General features: G+C 33.4%; 1 protein-coding gene across 1 annotated transcript in view; it reads left to right on the top strand.

Moving 5' to 3' along the window:
* The window catches only part of Gpr137c (G protein-coupled receptor 137C), a 45,548-nt gene that overhangs the window by 4,063 nt on the left and 23,367 nt on the right, over nucleotides 1-18,118 (top strand). Inside the window, exons 2-3 of the mRNA XM_076848379.1 lie at nucleotides 14,382-14,425; nucleotides 16,003-16,231. Coding sequence (XP_076704494.1) covers nucleotides 14,382-14,425; nucleotides 16,003-16,231 — 273 coding nt within the window. The remainder of the gene's footprint in view (nucleotides 1-14,381; nucleotides 14,426-16,002; nucleotides 16,232-18,118) is intronic.

Raw genomic sequence — 18,118 nt, 5'->3', positions numbered from 1 at the left:
CTACTTTTTTAGAGTTTTGTTAAGCAAAAAGTATTTTCATAACATGAAAAATGGCATATAATCATTAGAGTTTAGCTAATTTGGTTTCAACAGATTCTAAACAGAAAGGCTAAATCTCAGAGTAGTACTATTCTCTGGAAATAGCGGCCAGGTTCAGTATTTGACTTTTATTTGTAACTGTGATTATAAACTTTTATCAGAATCTACTAAGATGCATTTTTTCCACTAACTTAATCCTGTTTTTCTGAGACCAGAGTTTCCGATACATATCTTTTGCAGAAAACATCATAATGCCTTATGTTTTATGCATTTAATATTTTTAAAACATTTTATAGATTTATCTTCATCTAACTCCTATGAAACAAAAAAGGGATATGATTTGTCCAGGGTCATATGGCTAACATGTACCAGATGTGAGACTACCGTATAGTTCTGATGCTGTAAAGTCTTGTCAAGTAAATCTTTCTATACCATGAACTTTCCTGGGTATCATTAATTCTTTATTATTTAGTGCTGCTTCAACTTTCCCATTTTCACACTGTTTCAGGCCTTTTCCATTGTTTAGAAAACCTTTTATTCCCCACTGTGGTCCTCAGCATATGACCCTTATCTCCCATTTTAAAGAAATAGAAGCCAGAGCCATCTGTCTGGCCAGATTCAGATAAATGCTTAACAGTGCTGCAGAGGGTATTTATCTTTTCTAATGCATGATTGAGCTGGGTAAGTAAAGAAATTCCTCAGAGCCAAAAACCACCACACACACAAAAAAAGTACAGAATGACAAAATACCACACAGATGTTTGTCTTAGGGTTGCAGTGGTTATCAACTGCTTCCTATTAGCCCACAGCCCAAATTTTCATTTCATGTGCTGGGTGTATAGGCAAGTGACATTGGAGGCCTATACCTGGTGGTGAGGTCTAATGTGAGACCTCTTCCCCTTAGCATAAGTCCAGAATCCTTACAGTATACACCTTCAATTGATGAACTAGGAAAATAAGCAGATCTTCAGAGTTTGATAGTGGGATTTGGGCCTGTCTCTGCCTTGAATCTGGGTGAAAAGGGTAACAAATTGGGGAAAGAAAAATCTTCCCTGAGAATGTATAAGAAGCTACTTATTGAGTAAGTTTAAAGCCAGAGTTCACATCAGTTCTGTGATTTTAGGGGTGGGTAGGTAGGCCCAACCTGAAAATGCGAAGTTGTCCTTGCCTGGTAATAATCTCAAGCACCTAGAAGGAACAAATGTAAATCATCTGTGGAGGATTGTACTTTAAACCCACAATCCTGACAGATAAAATTCCAAGGAAAATGAGCCCAAAAAATCACACTGGGTAATCTTACCTACAAAGATGACAGATATCAGAATTATCAAATGCATACAGGTTGAGCATTCCTAGTAAAAAAATCGAATTGAAAATGCTCCAAAATCTTAAAATTTTTGAATACCATTGTGACACCACAAGTGGAAAATTCCAAGTGTGACCTAATGTGATGGGTTTCGCTCAAAACCCAGGTACAACAATTTATATAAAATTATCCTCAGGTCATGTGTATAAGGTATACATGAAACATAATTGAATTTTGTGTTTGGACCTGGATTCCATTCCCAAGATACATTATTATATGTCAACATTCTTAAACCAAACAATTTGAAATTTATCTTGTCGCAAGCAATTTAGATAAAGAATAGTCAACATATAGTATAAAATATTCACTTAAATGAATTAATAAAACATTAAGATATAAAACTAGCACACACCTGTAATCCCAGCCACTTGGGAGGCTAAGGCAGGAAGATCGCAAGTTCAAGGCCAACCTCAGTAAATGAGCAAAAGCCCTAAGCCACTTAGCAAGACCCTATCTCCAAAAAAAAAAAAAAAAGGGTTGGGGATATGACTCAGTAGTTAAGAGACCCTGGGTTCAATACCCAGTACCAAAAAAATCTCAATTTATACATTTGGAAATCTTCTGGGAATTGAACTCGGGGGCATTTAATCACTGAGCCACATCCCCAGTCCTTTTTTTGTATTTTATTTAAGACTGGATCTGAGATGCTTGGGGCCTCACTAAGTTCCTGAGTATGGCTTTGATCCTCCTGCCCCAGTCTCCCAAACTGCTGGGATTACTCCCGAGTGCCACCATGCCCAGATAGAACTGAAATGTATTGCTAAACAAATTAAAGGTAATTAAAAAAAATTAGTGAACTAGAAGATCTTAAGGGGAAAAAAAAAAAGCACTGAGTCTAGAGTATGAACAAGTGGTTAAGAGTAAGTCTAACATGTCTAATTGAAATTTTAGAGAAATTATTCAAAGGGATCAATGACTGAGAGTTAACCCAAATTTCACATTTAAAAAAAATCCAAAGCAGGATAAATAAACAATTAGAATAAAAATTTAAGACACCACCAACCATATATTTTTAAAGTAAGCAGACACCACTAACAAAAGAATGAAATGTACATGTTGGTACCTAAAATTCTACCTGCAATGAAACTATCAATCATAGGGATAAAATACATGGAGATAAAAATCGTTTAACTTAACCCTCTCCAAAGAAATCCTAAAGAGTATGTGTCAGAAAGCTTTTTTTTTTTTTTAAAGGAGGGGGGGAGAGAGAATTTTTTAATTATTTTTTTTTTTTTTTTTAGTTTTTGGCAGACATAATATCTTTGTATGTGGTGCTGAGGATCGAACCTAGGCCGCACGCATGCCAGGCGAGCGCGCTACCACTTGAGCCACATCCCCAGCCCAAGAAAGTTTTAAAATACAAGAAGAAAAATGGTATAAATAAATCTATACACCATAAATGTATGAGACAATTTCTAGATATAAAAATAAGAGAACCAAAATCATATAAAATAGCATATAAACTAGGATGCTGGAGTACTGGGGTCAAAGCATTTTAAGTTCCTAGTGTTGCTTGGAGGATTGTTGACACATTGATTAAACTTCAGGTCAAATATGCTCTTCTATATTTTTATTGGTGCGTTATAATTGTACCTAATGGTATTTGTTATATATTTGTACACACAATACAATAATATAATTTGGCCAATATCATTGCATATGCTTTTCAAATGAAAAAGTATAACTTTCAAACTACAGAGAGTTGAAAATTAGAGATAGTAGGATGATAAAATTTATAAGAAGGTAACCAAAACAAAAAACATTAAGAGCAAATATGATAAAAAAGTTTAAAAGAAAATAATCTTGGACTGGAGTTGTAGCTCAGTAGGTAGAGCACTTGCCTAAAACATGTGAGGCACTGGATTCGATCCTCAGCACCACATAAAAATAAAATAAAGGTATGGTGTTCGTCTACTATAAAAAAAATATTAAAAAAACAAAAGAAAATATTCTTTGGTTCAGAGTGTGACTCATTGGTAGAGTGCTTCCCTAGCATGGGTAAGGGGTTCAGTCCCCAGCACCACAAAAATTTCTAACTTCATGAACTTAATACTCCAATATAATGAAAATATTCATTTTAAAGCAAATTCAGCTGTATGCTATATACAAGAGACAATCCTAATACAAGCACCTAAGAAAGAGTAAAAAGCATAGTAAAATGGTATCATACCCTGTTAACCAAAAGAAAGCAAAAATTAATAGAACTTCAAAGAGAAATCAAATGTAATGTTTTATTGGAACTTTTGACATATATCAATCAGACAAAATTAACAAGGAAGTATAAAATGGCCATTTATAGAACAATTGTCTTACAAGAGGCTATACTTTTTTTTATTAACATTAGAACATTTTTAGAAATTGACCCCATACTAGAATATTAAAGCAACACTCAAAAAAGTTAGAAACAATGAGAACTACTTGGTGCATCTCAATGACTTAACAGCTGTGAGACCCAGGCAAGTTTTGAATTCCTCTTTGTCTCTGAAACTGTGGATAACAATGCCTATCCCCATAGGATTATTATAAGAACTGAATTATCACAAAAAGACACTATGATAAACATATTTCTCATGAATATGTATAAAAGTCCTTTGCAAATTTAATCAATAATCATTAAAAGAATATTACAACCAAATATATTTCATTCCAATAGTGCATTGTTGGCTTAACATTAAATCAATTGTGTATAAACCAGATTTGCCATGGAAGGGAGAAAATCATCTCAATAGATGTGGGAAAAATTTTAGGAAAAATTCAGTCATACTTTTTTTAAAATTAACTTCACAAATGAGGGAAATCTAATAAAGAGCATCAACACACACCCCAAAAACAAACCAAAAAACCCTACACCTAATGTTATACTTGATGGAGGATTAAAAGGTTACTAGGACAAGAATAAAGTGTTTCAGCACAGGGCTTGCTCTCATAGCCATTGCAATAAGGTTGGGGGAGCGGGGAAGGGGGCTTAAAAATTAGAGGGAAAAAAAAAGTGTCTCCATTTGTAGGTGATAACTGCTAAGGGCAAAAATCTTAATCTATAAGAACTAACAAGTGAATTGAAGAAGCTTATGGGATATGACTGGTTACCAATACAATTAGAAAATATAAAAATTCCACTTACAAATGCCAAAAATTAAAATACTTAGAAATAATGTAATAAAAGATGTGTAAGATCTGATCTCTTTAATGAAAACTCTGACATTATTGAGAGAAATTGAAGGCCTATGTACATGGGAAAATGTACACTGGAAGATGTCTTATTTTTAAGATGTCACTTCTCCAATTAGACTTGTACCTGCAATCTATTAAAATCTCTAAAAATGTGGAAATACAAAGGACTTAGAACAGTTGAAACAGTTTTGTAAAATATAATACCCGAATTTCAAGATTGGTTATAAGCTAAGGTGATCAAAACGGTGTAATATTGAGGGAAAGATAGACATATAGATCAATGGAGCAGAATGGAGGATCCAGAATTAGACATGTATATATTGAGAGAACTATATGGATAATTGAGTTTTTTCAAAGATGCCAAGGAAATTTAGTGAGGAAAATGAAGTTTTGTCAAAAAAATAGTATTCTTCAATGAAATTAATTCCCACCCACCGCAAAAAAAGTATAGCTGTTTACTCCAGGAACAAAAACTAAAGTGAAAACAAATGTAAAAAATGTAGTACTATCATTTATCAGTTCTGCTTAACTTGGTAAAGCTAGTTGGGTAAATTATTTAACAACTTTGTGCCTATTACGCTGTTTATAAGAATGAGAATAATAATAATACCTGATTCATAATATTAGGATTAATTTATATAAAATCTTTAGAAGGATACTTGGCATATAATGTTGGTCATTAGCTATTACTAAATTTCAAAGAATTGGAATTCTGTAGACTATTCATAAAACATTCACCCCTAAGACATTAAGTTAGAATTCAGTAACAAAAATAGTTTGTGAAAGTTCGTTCAGAAAATTTTAAAACACTTATGAACACACAGATGAACAAATTGCAATAGAATTTAGAAAATAGAATATGATAAAATGTTACATATCAAAACAAATGAAACAGCTAAGTTGGCATGCAGAAATAAATTGAAAACCTTGAATCTTTATGTTAGACAATCGTTTAACAACTTAAGTGACTGGTTATAAATACAATTATTATGTTAGAAAACAATAAGATAAACCTAAATGAAGCAGGAGAGGAGCTTAAATAGAAAATATATAATAAAGAGACTTGACAAAACCAGAAGCTACTTCATAGTGTTCTTTGTAATCAAACTTCTTCAGAGGTGACCATGCACACATCACAGTTTTCTCACTTCTCCTGACATTCTAATATGCCTTTGCCTTTCACTGTGCAAAGTAATCTGTGGCTCACAATAATCTTCATGTTAACAAGTTTATTAGGTGTTTTTCAGTTCTCTAATTTCTCAGCAGCAAATGACTCCTCTTTCTCCTTATTTTTCCCTTACATAGTATGCTCTCCTGATTTTCCTACTATCATGCTAACTTCTCTTCAAGCTCATCTGCCTATGCTGTGCCATGAAAGGTTGACATTTCTAAAGACTTTAGCCTAGATCCACCCCCTCTTTTTCCCAAGTGATTGAGTCCACATTCATGGCAAAATACTTAAAAGTCAATGACTCACACACTTATCTGTGATTCTAACCCAGAGTGCTCCTCTGAGCTCTGGCTTTCTAGATTCTATGTCTATTTGAAATCCTCTCCAAAGATATCTGAAGCACATGGATTCAATATGTCCCAAAGTGAACTCACGATCTTTTCCCCTTCCTTCCTACGCCACATTTATCTCTACCAAAACCTGCTTCACCATTTCAATGACTGGCATTGCTCTCCACTTATTTATATGTTTCAGAAAACTATGAGTCATTTGATACTGCCCTCTCCCTCATACCTCACATTCACTCCATCCCCAAATCCTAACACCTTCAGTCCATTCCACATCACAACAGCTGATTCAAGCTACTGCCATCTATTGTATAGTCCCTTTCAACTGTTGGGTCTGTGTTCTCTGACCGCCCCGCCACCACAGATCTATTTTCTACACTGTTGCCAGAGTTATCGCTTTTAAAAGCCCTATGCCTAGATTCCTCCATTGGCTCTATTTACTCTTTATGATAAAGTAGTTTTATACATACTATAAGGCTGTTCATGGTTCCAGACTCACACTGTGTTTCTTGTTGCTCGTTACTTCAGCCATATTAAATGTTTTTTTAGTCTTTTGTACTTGCCCATTTTTTTCTTGGTACTTAAGAGTGTCCTTTCCTCCTCTAGTGCTTAGTTAACCCCCTCAATTCCTGGGTGACAGTTCTTCAGGGATGCCTTAACCCAACTAGCCAAATTACAGACTGACAGAGTTTTATGCTTTTCTTCTTTATGTTATTTGCACAGTTGCTCTATTATATTCGTGTGAACTTATTAGACCATAATAGAAACTAAGTCTATTTTTGCTATATCCCCAGTACCTAATTTAATAACTGACATGTATTAGCTGTACATAAATATTTATTGAATGAAGTTTTTGTTCAATGTATCCCAAATATTTTAAAGGAGAGGAATCTCTGAATATATAACTTCACAGCAGAAATTTTTCTACTCTTCTTTTTTAAACAGAAGTCCCAAACTCAAATGCCTAGAGGGGCTAAATGCTACTATCTGAGAAGGAAGTTGTGGGAACTGAAGCGGATCACATGTCTAAAGAGGAAAGCCACATTAATTCAGTTTCAGCTGCAGGACAACATTGCCTAATTATCTGATTATTCAAGAGAATTGAGAATTCAGAAATTTATATTTCTTAAAATGAGAAATCTGGGTTTTAATGACGGATTTCAACTATTGTTCCAACACTGTACAGTAATACTGGATAAGACAAACTAAACATTTTTGTGGGTCATACGCAACCCATGGACTACTTATTTTGAATTTTTCCTCCTCTTTCCTCTGCTGCTATATTGTCTCCTTTAAAGGAATAAAACAAGTAAATAATTGTCTTTATGACCTTGATACAACTTAACTATATTTAATACTCATGTTAATTAAAATGAATGCCTACGTAATCTACACCTTGTGGAAAAAATATCGTGTTCTGACAAAATATAAGAAAACACCATTTGTCATGCCAGTACCACTAATATATGCTTTCTCCTGTTATATTATAGATTTCTTGAAGTCAACCAGTATTATATATTTATTTTGAAGGAAGTTTTGCATGCCAGTCACCTAGCACTGTTCTATATGTGATCAATGCATAATGACTTAAATAGTTAAGTAAATTCATAGTAAAAGAATTTAGAAGAAACATTTTCTTATTTACATTTCCCCCTAAAATAAGATTCTAACTTAGCAGCATGAAACTCTTCATCTAATTTGTTTAAAATAAAGAGAAACTTTTGAAAAGTAAGTGTCCTTATACTGGGTGTGATGGTGCATGCCTGTAATCCCAGTGATTCAGGAAGCTGAGTCCGGAGGATCACAATTTCAAGACCAGTCTCAGCAATTTAGCAAGATTCTAAGCAACTTAGTGAGATCCTATCTCAAAATTTAAAAAAGGACTGGAGATACAGCTCAGTGGTAGAGCTCCCCTGCATTCAATTCCCCAGTACCAAAAAGAAAAAAGGAAGTGTCCTTGTAATCTTACAATTTTAGCTATGTTAAAAGGTTATTTTTAAGATAGTTATCAATAGTCCTGAACTAGAAGTCTAGGAACCTGAATTTCAGATCAAATTATACTCTATTTGGCTAGTTGGTAGCTACCAAATCACTGCTTTTGGGGGCCAGTTGTTTAATTTATAATATATAATTTTAATGATATCCAAACACCTTTAATTCTAAAGGCCTGACACCAATAAATCAATCTGGAATTTGAGAACTTTTATTAAAATTCTTTATTAATTAGTTCTGAGCTATAATATAGTGTCTGAACTCTGAGATTTGGATGCCATTAAAAAGCTATACACACTAGGTTAAACGTAACCAAAATTTATTTGGGTATGAGTATCATCTGCTTTCTAGAATAAGATGTAGTTGGATATTTCAAACTTGGCTCTTTTCACAATTGAATTATAGCTGCCATTTGTCATTATCATATTTAATAATTTTTATTCTACAATTTGTTTTCTAGACTCAGTCTCTGAGCATAAAAATGCCTAATAATAATAATGCCTTAGAATTTTGTGCTCCTTCCTCAGCTTCTATCTAAGACTGTCGTTTTGATCATTTGGGCTGCTTTAAGATGATGTAGTGTATCTAGGGATAATATAAGCTTACACTCCTTTATGGCCTCACTTTTGACTCTTTCACTATCAGAAGCCCCCTCATACCCTTTCTCACTTTCTAAGGGATTCTGTGAAAGAGAAAGTTTATTGTTGAGTGTTGAGGCTGAGTATCTAATTAATTGTAAAAAAAAAAAAAAATGTATTCTGGAGAGAATGAAACATTTAACAGCAGAACAGATAGCAATAACAAGTCAGAATAGAAGGAACATAAATACTTAGCAGTAGCAGGAAATTCTTTTGCCCAAAGTAGAAAAGTGATATGATTACTTGCTAAGAACATTACACATTAGGCTAAACAGTTCTGGTGAGAGGCACCTTCCTTCTAAACAAGTTGTAGATTTTTCAGGTTTTGTAAAACCGAGGCTATAGGAATACAGTGAGTATATCAGAGAGGGAGGCATTGTATAGTTCACAACTTTGACTCCAGAGTCCTTTTCCTTAGACCCATGCTAACTTACCTTGAGCAGATTACGTCTCTGCAATATAATTTCACCATTTGCAAAATGGAGCTTATTGTGCCTACCTCATAGGGTTGTGAAGGTTAAGTAATATTTTTAAAATACTGAGAGTAGTAAGTACCAAAACCTAGTAAGACTCAAATATTAGCCACTGTTATTATTTTAAAGGAAAGGGGGATATGAGAGCATCTCTTCTTTCTTACACATAAACTTCAGACAGTAGAACAGTCACTTTTACCAGTCCATGGTAATGTATGTGATACGTGATGCCCTTACTTCCTTCCTGTCTGATTGGTCCTTAGATACTATCACCATTTTTCAGATGATTTACTGATGTAATGGATTTATACTAACCCACACTAGAAACTAGAAGATTTAGAAATCAGGTCTTTGGGCCACACTGATGCCTTTTCTGTCATACTATGGAATTAGCAGGTTTTAAGCTCATGTTAGTGATCATCATCACTACCTACATTTAGATTGTTATTGTCCTAAAGATATCAAGGTGAAAGATCAGTAAGCAGCATTCTTCTGCCTGTTTCTCCCCTGGGATGTTCTGTTACTACTTCTGTATACTTTCTGCCTTTTTTCTCCCCACCATTATCAGTTATGCTGCTATTCTTCAATAAATCTGACTCCATATCCTTACAAAAAGTGATTCTGCCATCTTCCTAACTTAAGCATGAAAGGTTTATGAAAAATCAGTAATGCACAGTATTTAGTGTTAGAAAACTTTTTAAAGGACAGCATAATTTCAGCACAAATTCAGTTTAAATCAGTTTTTCAGGGAGTCTAAGTCTTTACTGAGATCCTCAGTTCAAACATAAGTTCTGTATATTCCTAAAGCATAGGCACATAGGCAGTCTCTGCCAAATACAAACAAAAAGTCCAAACTCCCAGAGAGAAATCAGGTATTCAATATAAGCTGTATTGTTTTTTCAAACTGTTTAGATACAGTGAAACACCCTGGTCACTTAAGAAATTATATAAAATCATTTTAAGCAATTTGAAAGAAAACAGACTAAGCAAAGAAAAGAAACTTAAGGGCTGGGGCTGTAGCTCAGTGGTGGAGTGCTTGCCTAGCACGTGTGAGGCACTGGGTTCAATCCTCAGCACCACATAAAAATAAATAAGGCATTGTGTCCCTCTATAACTACAAAAAAAAGTTTTAAACAGAAAAGAAGCATAAATTTTTTTAAGGTATTATAATATTAGGATCCTAAGAGAAGAAGATACTGTATGCTAGAAACAAGAATAGGCTGTTATAAAGAAAAACATTTAGAAACTAAAAATTCTTAAAAATTGAACATATGATAGACATTGAAACAGAACTTGTAAAGATAAGTATGGCTATTCAATTTATAGATAAAGTACCTTAGAAATCTCATATGTAGGCAGTGGCAATGATAAGCTTAAGAGTGATGCACTACTCTCCTTAGGAACTTAAGCGATTGAGATGTAGATTGTGAATAACTGGATCTGGAAAAGTAAACTGTATTTGGATATGCCTGTTCACCATGGGAAAGAGATTATGTTTACCACAATTCATTTTGAATGAATTCCAAATTTTACAAATGTATTTTCCAGTAAAGTTTCTATTTCAAATCAACAAAACTGGGGAAATTAACAAAAATAAATTCCATAGAAAAGCATTCATTCTGTTACTATTTCAGCACTTCAAACAACATAGGCTACATGTCATGGGGAAAAATAAATGGTACACCTCCAGTGTAAATCTTCTGCTTTGTACATTCAGGCTGCTATAACAAAATGCCCTGAACAGGGTAGCATATGTAAACAACAAAAAATTATTTCTTACTATCTATAGGTTAAAAGTCCAAAATACTAGTAGATTCAGTGTCTGGTGAAGACTCACTTGGTGGTTCTTTATTAGTGTGTTCCCACCATGTCCTCACATGATGGAAGAAATGTGGGGTCTCTTTTATAAGGATGTTAAAACCCCATTCATGAGAGCTCCATCCTCATAACTTAACTCCCTAAGGCCCCACCTCCCAATACCATCACCTTGGGGTTAATATTTCAATATAGGAATTTTGGGGAAACAACATTCAGACCATAGCAGCATCCTCAAGTTTTGAGATACTTGTATTAAAAAACTGACACACAAATACATTTGCTATGCTTTCACCTTCTCTTTATTTGAGGAACTAAATAAGACAAAATACAGAAGTCTGCATTTTAAAATGGAAAAATAATTTCATATCTTTTATCTATGGATTAGTTATTATGAAATAAAACTGAGTATGTTAGTGATGACATTATTTTAAGTCATTAATTCAAAAATCCTAAATCAATATTTTCTAAATTAAAAGCCGCTAGTTTATATATGGGATAAAGGTAGGTTACATGATGAAAAACATTTTATATTCACTAATCCTTCTAATTCTTATACAAACAAATATTCTTATAAAGTGAGCCATTTATTCAGTTTTTCTGGTGTGTGGAAATATGGCCCATTTGACATAAATTAACATCAAGTCATTTAAATATATGTTGTCTTTCTAAACTTAAAATCTGCATAAAGCATGTGTTTATTGTACTTCATGAGTTATTACCTTAACAAAGGATATATAATTACTTGCATTCTTTGATATTACTACTTTGTTTTTTGCTCAGGATCATCTCCTATTAGGTATATTCTATAAAATACTTGGAATCTATAATATCAGATTACTTTTAATCTTTCTACAATCTGTGATTTAAGCACCTGATTATGTTTATGCAATGCATTGAAACATATTCTGCAAATTCAGGATGGTAATTGACCTTTAATTCTTTCCTTATCCAGCTCAACTCTGGCTCACACCCATTATTCTATGACCTGTAATTTTATGAATTACCCCTCCTACCCTGTCCCCATTCTTTTTTTTATGTGATCCTTTTAAATACCTTCACTGAAATCTAGCTTTTCCCAGGTGACACTTCATGCCTTTTGTGGAAAAAACAATCAGCCTATTTTATGCTTCCCAGTACTCCTTACTGATGTTAGACCTTCATCATCTCTCTGAAATCTGTGCCATCTGATTAGGTCATCATTGGCTATAATAATAACTTCCAGCTTCCTGGATGAATCAGCACTTCTTCCTTCTTGCCCTGTCTCCTGTGATATATGACCATTTTCAAAGCCTATATTGACATCCCATCCAAAGTCTCAGTTCAGTGGTTTCCCAGTACTCTGAAACTTTCCATTTCTATTTAAGCCAGCCATTAGCATGACCACACCTTGGAACAGCTCTAAAAAATGAAGGTGTTTCTTCTGACCAATGTCTTCTATATCTTTTCTCTTGTACATCTTGAATTCATCCATTTATCTGTTTTTCATCCTCATCCTAACTTTCAGACACTCTGCATCTAGTGCTTTCCCCACTCCATTCTATTATTCCTCATCTCTTGACGTTTTGCTAGCCAAAGTAGTTCACTTGTTAGAGTAAGCTTTCTCTAACATAGTTCCCGCATTTTACAGTTCTAAATTAATTCATGAAAAAAAAGCCTAGTTAAATTTGAACTTTCTATAATAGCATCCATTTTTTTCTTTATATTGTTTCAATTTTAAAATCAAGAAACTGTGGTGACTATAGTCCTATCAACTACCAGATTTTAAGTGAATCTCTCTATATCTCACTATATTCTTTTGTAACACTTCTGTTGGTGTTTTCCATATTCCAAGTGCTTAAATCTAACATTGCTTCCCAGGAGAGGACCTTGACTCCTACTTTACTAGAAAAGCAAATTAGAATTCATTTGCCAAATTCTCTCATGTTTCTTCTCTATATTAAAATGTCTGAATCTGCACTGTGTCCGATTTTCTTATTTTAACAAAGAACTGGTTTATGAATCATTTTAAGTTTTTTACGTAGACCTACAAGTTTCTTCCTTGTTTAAAAACTTCCTTTTAAGGGCTAACTAGCCTCTGCTAAAGCCACCTTCAACAGCTGAGCTTTCTTCGTTTCTTCCCCGTCTCTGCCTTCTGCCTCACCCTTCCTATTCAGTCCATTTCTGACCAACAGATTTTTAAATCAGAAACTGTAAAGAATCTGTTACCCTACCGAAATTTAATAGGGAGGTCTCTCACTGTTTTATAAACACATACTGATAGAAAACATAAGTCTCATTTTTTAGTAAATTGAGTCAGAGAGAAATACCATGGCAAAAGCAGTATCCAAAGCAATGCCTTATATCAGGTCTCCAAGTTCCGTTTCATAGGGCAACACTGGGAGGGGTCCAGTGTCACCTACCCATGCAGCAGGGTGTGCTACAGAGGAGAACCCCGAAATAAGAGAGAGAGAGACACTTGCCCTGGAATGGAACCAAATTATCACCAGGGAGGGAGAGATTTTATTCCCCTGGAATGTCCTCAGAAAGAGAAATGTTCTCTTTATTACAATAGAGGGAAAGAAATCTCCCTCTAACTTTAAGTTAAATGCTATCTCTAGATTTCAAAGATGTTTGCCCTGCAAACTTTTTGCTCAGAAGATCTAGACCATGCAAAAACGTGATATTCATAAAGAATTATCTCCTAACAGGTTATCCCAGGTTTCTTTTAGTTTCATATATTTCAGTTTATCTGTACTCACTGCTTCTGTTATCTTCCTATTACTCCTTATATTTGTATGCTCTATCATCCTGCTGAAAACTATTCTGTGCAAGGTACCAGTGACATACCAATGACACAATCAAATGGTCTTTTAATCATTCTTGACTTTTTGCAAAATTTAACAAGGGCTATGCTTTCTTCCCTTTAAACTCTTCCACTGGTTTCTAATCTAATTCTGTTTCTCTCCTCCGCCCATTTCTCTGTTCTTTACTGTTGTGCTTTTTAATTCTGTCAAATGTGAACATATCAGGGCTGGGGATGTAACTCAGTGGTAAAGCATTTGCCTAGCATTTGTGAGGCTCTGGGTTCCATTCCCAGTACCGGGGGGAAAGGGTATTGAACATATCATCCCATATTTTTTTCCTCAACTGTCTTCTACTGAGTTTCAGCTGTCCCCTGTGCAGATAACTATAATTTGCTTCTTACATTCCAAAACTCACTTGTCTTTATTTCTGCCTAGATGTAATAAACTTTAAAAACAAGAATAAATTTCATGACCTGACTTTTCAATTTTTTGCAGTTGCATTGCTTTGAAACACAAAGTCAAAAGAAATTGAGGAATACTTTATTACACGTGTTTTCAAAACCTTTTTATACTCTCTTTATAGGTTATATGTAAAGTCAGATGTGCCACTGAACTTGACAAACACAAGTAAGTTTCACAAGTATCCAAATCTCTATCTAAAAGATCTAAAGAATTAATATTAATGTTTAGTATCTAAAACATCTAAGTAAGTATTTTTAACAGTAGACTGCTCAAGGTTAAAGGAAGGGGCTGCTGAGGGCAACTTAGCAGTTTTTTAGTAGTTAGATTGGTTCAAAGGAAGTAAATTGAGTAGCCCTCTGTTCTCTCCCTTCAGCCAGTGCTGCTAATACTTTATTTTTTTCATCTCTGCTTTTGCCCCACTTCAGATGTCAGATGTTGCATCATAAAGTCTACAAAAATATGCTAAAGTTAGATTATGTTGTTTGGAGTGAGAATGTATAGTATAATATCATGAACTAAATAATGTTTCAGTACTGATTAATCTCAACAGTGTGAATGCTCAACAGTCAAGTCAAGAGATGGGTTTTAGACCTAATTCTCCCACTAACTAACCTACTGAGTGGCCAGCTCATTTACCCTCTCCATGTTTTGGTTTCCTAAATTGCTCTAATTCCCTGGATATGTAATTTCAAGCTCCTTTTAGGATTTCAAAGTATGTAACTCTTGTTCTTATTATTTAATCTAAGGGAATATTAAAATTCAACATTTTCAAACAAAAATCTTTTCATTTTGCATTAAATTTAAAGCTTGTTTCCTTGTTACAGATTACACATTACCTTCAATTTATCTTATGTAAACTATTTCCAAGGGCAGATGATCTATGATTCCCACTGTTAAGTGACACAAAATAGAAGATATTAAGATGCCAAATAAATTTCTGGACCATGTTACTTAACTTGGAGATATAAATATATTTGAACTGGGATTACTTTCATGCAGAGAGCTGTTACTGCTACTTTATACAGATGGCCACACCTTAGCTGGAGAGTTTATATGAGGTGGTCTAATTTTTTTTTAAGGGAAAGAAGATAAGCATTTCATGTGTAAGCCGTGTTGTGTGCACAGTAAATGTATACCTTTATAAGAAGATGCAGAATAGATAAGTACTTGAAATTATACATGTCCTTTAGTCAATTTTGAAAGCAATGTTTGATATACATAACTGGGAGTTCATAGGATAAATATATTTTAAAAGATTTCCTTTACCTCTTAAATTTAATGTTAAATATGATCATATTAAACTTGGGACTAATCATATAAATTTAATATTAAATGATTAAATTTAGATACAGTATATTTTCTAGGTAGTGTTTAAAAGTTTGGTAATTATCAGAAGGGAAAAGTCAATGAAAATATGCTTAATAGTTATAAAAATGAAAAAAGTCAAGATTGCTTGAAACTGTGTTAAAATAGTCCTATAGTATCTTCCTGGTAGGAGCAACTGAATTCAAATCCACATCAGATTATTTCTGGATTAATGCTTTAAAATCTGTGCCATCTTAAAATGATTTATATGCTAATTTCATAACAGCATATATAGCCCATGTAACCCTGAAGGATTATTAAATTTGTATTTAAAGAAATTATAAATATTTTAGGCTGAGGAAATTCTTGTGCCCTAAAATAACATACTAATTTCTCATTAGTTTGTAAACATCTAATAAACTCTTTTTTTCTTTCAGAATTCTACTGCATTTGGGCTTTATATTAGCAAGTCTTCTCTTTTTAGTGGTGAACTTGACTTGCGCAATGCTAGTCCATGGAGATGTCCCAGAAAATCAGTTGAAATGGACTGTGTTTGTTCGAGCATTAATTAATGATAGCTTGTTTATTCTTTGTGCCATCTCTTTAGTTAGTTACATATGCAAAATTACAAAAATGTCATCAGCAAATGTCTACCTCGAATCAAAGGTAAGTATATTTCTTAAATTTGAACTTGAAAATCTAATTTTAAACCCTTACCATATGAACCTTAATTTAATGGAAAGTTTTCATTGCTTTTTACATTTCTCAACTATAGACACATTTTTTAGCATGGAAGAATAGTCACTAGAAATTAAAGGGTAGTCAAAATTTGGCCCTTACTAAACAATGGTTTGAAAAAAAAGGCTTATACTAAGCATGTTGTGTTTTCTATGATTCTGCACTGGAGGCTGGTTAAATAAACCAGAATGTATACAAATGGATAAAAAATAGTCAAAAATATAAACTGCAATAGCAACTTAAGATTTTGTCCAATGAGGGTGGCAGTATTGCCATTAAACAAATTTACCAGATTATTTCTACCTATTCTTAGATTAATAATGTAAAGATGTCATATAGGTAAAGTGCTATTTATTTTTATGAAGGTTTAAAAATGTTACTTATAACCCTAAAATACGAAGTCCATATGATATATGAAACAAACAGGCCTTGTTTCTCTCTTGTACTTTGGAAAAAAGGCAAATGTTATCTCTTGAACAAAAGACCATGTAAGTTTCTACTGTGGTTGATGGATCGTGTGGTTGAGCAGTGAATTGGTCATCATAGTATTTATGGCATTGGGTGTGAGGATATAGATATGTAATATTGAGTGTGGTATATACATACAGACATTTTTACAATCACTTGCACAGGAGAGCTTTCTTTAATTTGGCATCATTGCCTATTCACTGAAGATAAGCAAAATAGTATCCTAAACTGAACAGTTCTCTGAAATATTTTTAGATTTCTACAATGTCGTTATCCTTAACATAGTCCTAGTAACGTACTATAATTAAATATATGGTAACTACTTGTCCTTTAAATTTAGGTAAAGATTTTAATTTTATATTTTGAATGTATTTCAGCAGAACACTTGGAGATACACACACACATTGCTGTGTATGTGTATATGTAGCAAAAGAGAAAGAGAGACAGTCAAGCTTTCAAACTAATTTATCATACCTATAAAATTATTCTATTAAATTTATAAAAAGTTCTTAAAATTTAAATATTTTAGTTAATTCTGGCTTCAGTTTAACTATTAAAAATAATTCTGTCACGATTATGGACCGTAATACCATCTTTACTTAGTATAATAATAGTAGAATTCATCCTCTTGACTGTCTAGTGATAAAGCATAAACAGATACGATTGAATCTAATGTGATCCTCCTTTTTAGATACTTTCTAAGTTTGGCTTTACTTGTTTTGGAATGGATAATACTCTGAATATAGTTAAGTTAGCAAACTGAAAAGAAAAGGTAATCTGATGAATTCCCTAGAATTATTTCAAACATCTTCTCCTTACTATCATATGAAAGGTATTCATTTTTATTATATTATTTTTTAAATCTTAAATTTAAAAGCTATATGGATTCAGAATTATCTAGGAACACTGCTGAGAGACATGTTCAGATAAGTACCTAATAAGGCAGATGAGATCAGATTATTTATATTATGTTATACTGTTATGTAGTTCTTGATTTTCCTAACTAGGTTATAAACTTCCGTGTTCAAACAGCATGTCATCTTGCTTTCATGTTATCCTTATAATCACGAGGTTCATTTTTGTTTTTTACTTCTGTAACAATACACAGTAATGAACATTTCTTTTATTATAACAGATAAACTCTATTCCACTTTCCAACTCACCCTTTTTCTTGCTATCCCTAAGAACATTTCCTTAAACCTCAGACTTTGTTTTCCTCTTATTATTTCTTCTTCCTTCTTTACATACTATGTGTTCATGAGATTCCCTCTAATTTGCCTCAACCAAATCTTACCACGTGATTTCTAAATGATACACAGAGCATCTTCCTTTCTCCACATCCTCAGA

Source organism: Callospermophilus lateralis, chromosome 3, assembly GCF_048772815.1.
Source record: "Callospermophilus lateralis isolate mCalLat2 chromosome 3, mCalLat2.hap1, whole genome shotgun sequence".
NCBI classification, from domain to species: domain Eukaryota; kingdom Metazoa; phylum Chordata; class Mammalia; order Rodentia; family Sciuridae; genus Callospermophilus; species Callospermophilus lateralis.
The sequence above is the reverse complement of the archived record's forward strand: the minus strand, read 5'-3'. Positions and strand labels throughout refer to the sequence as shown.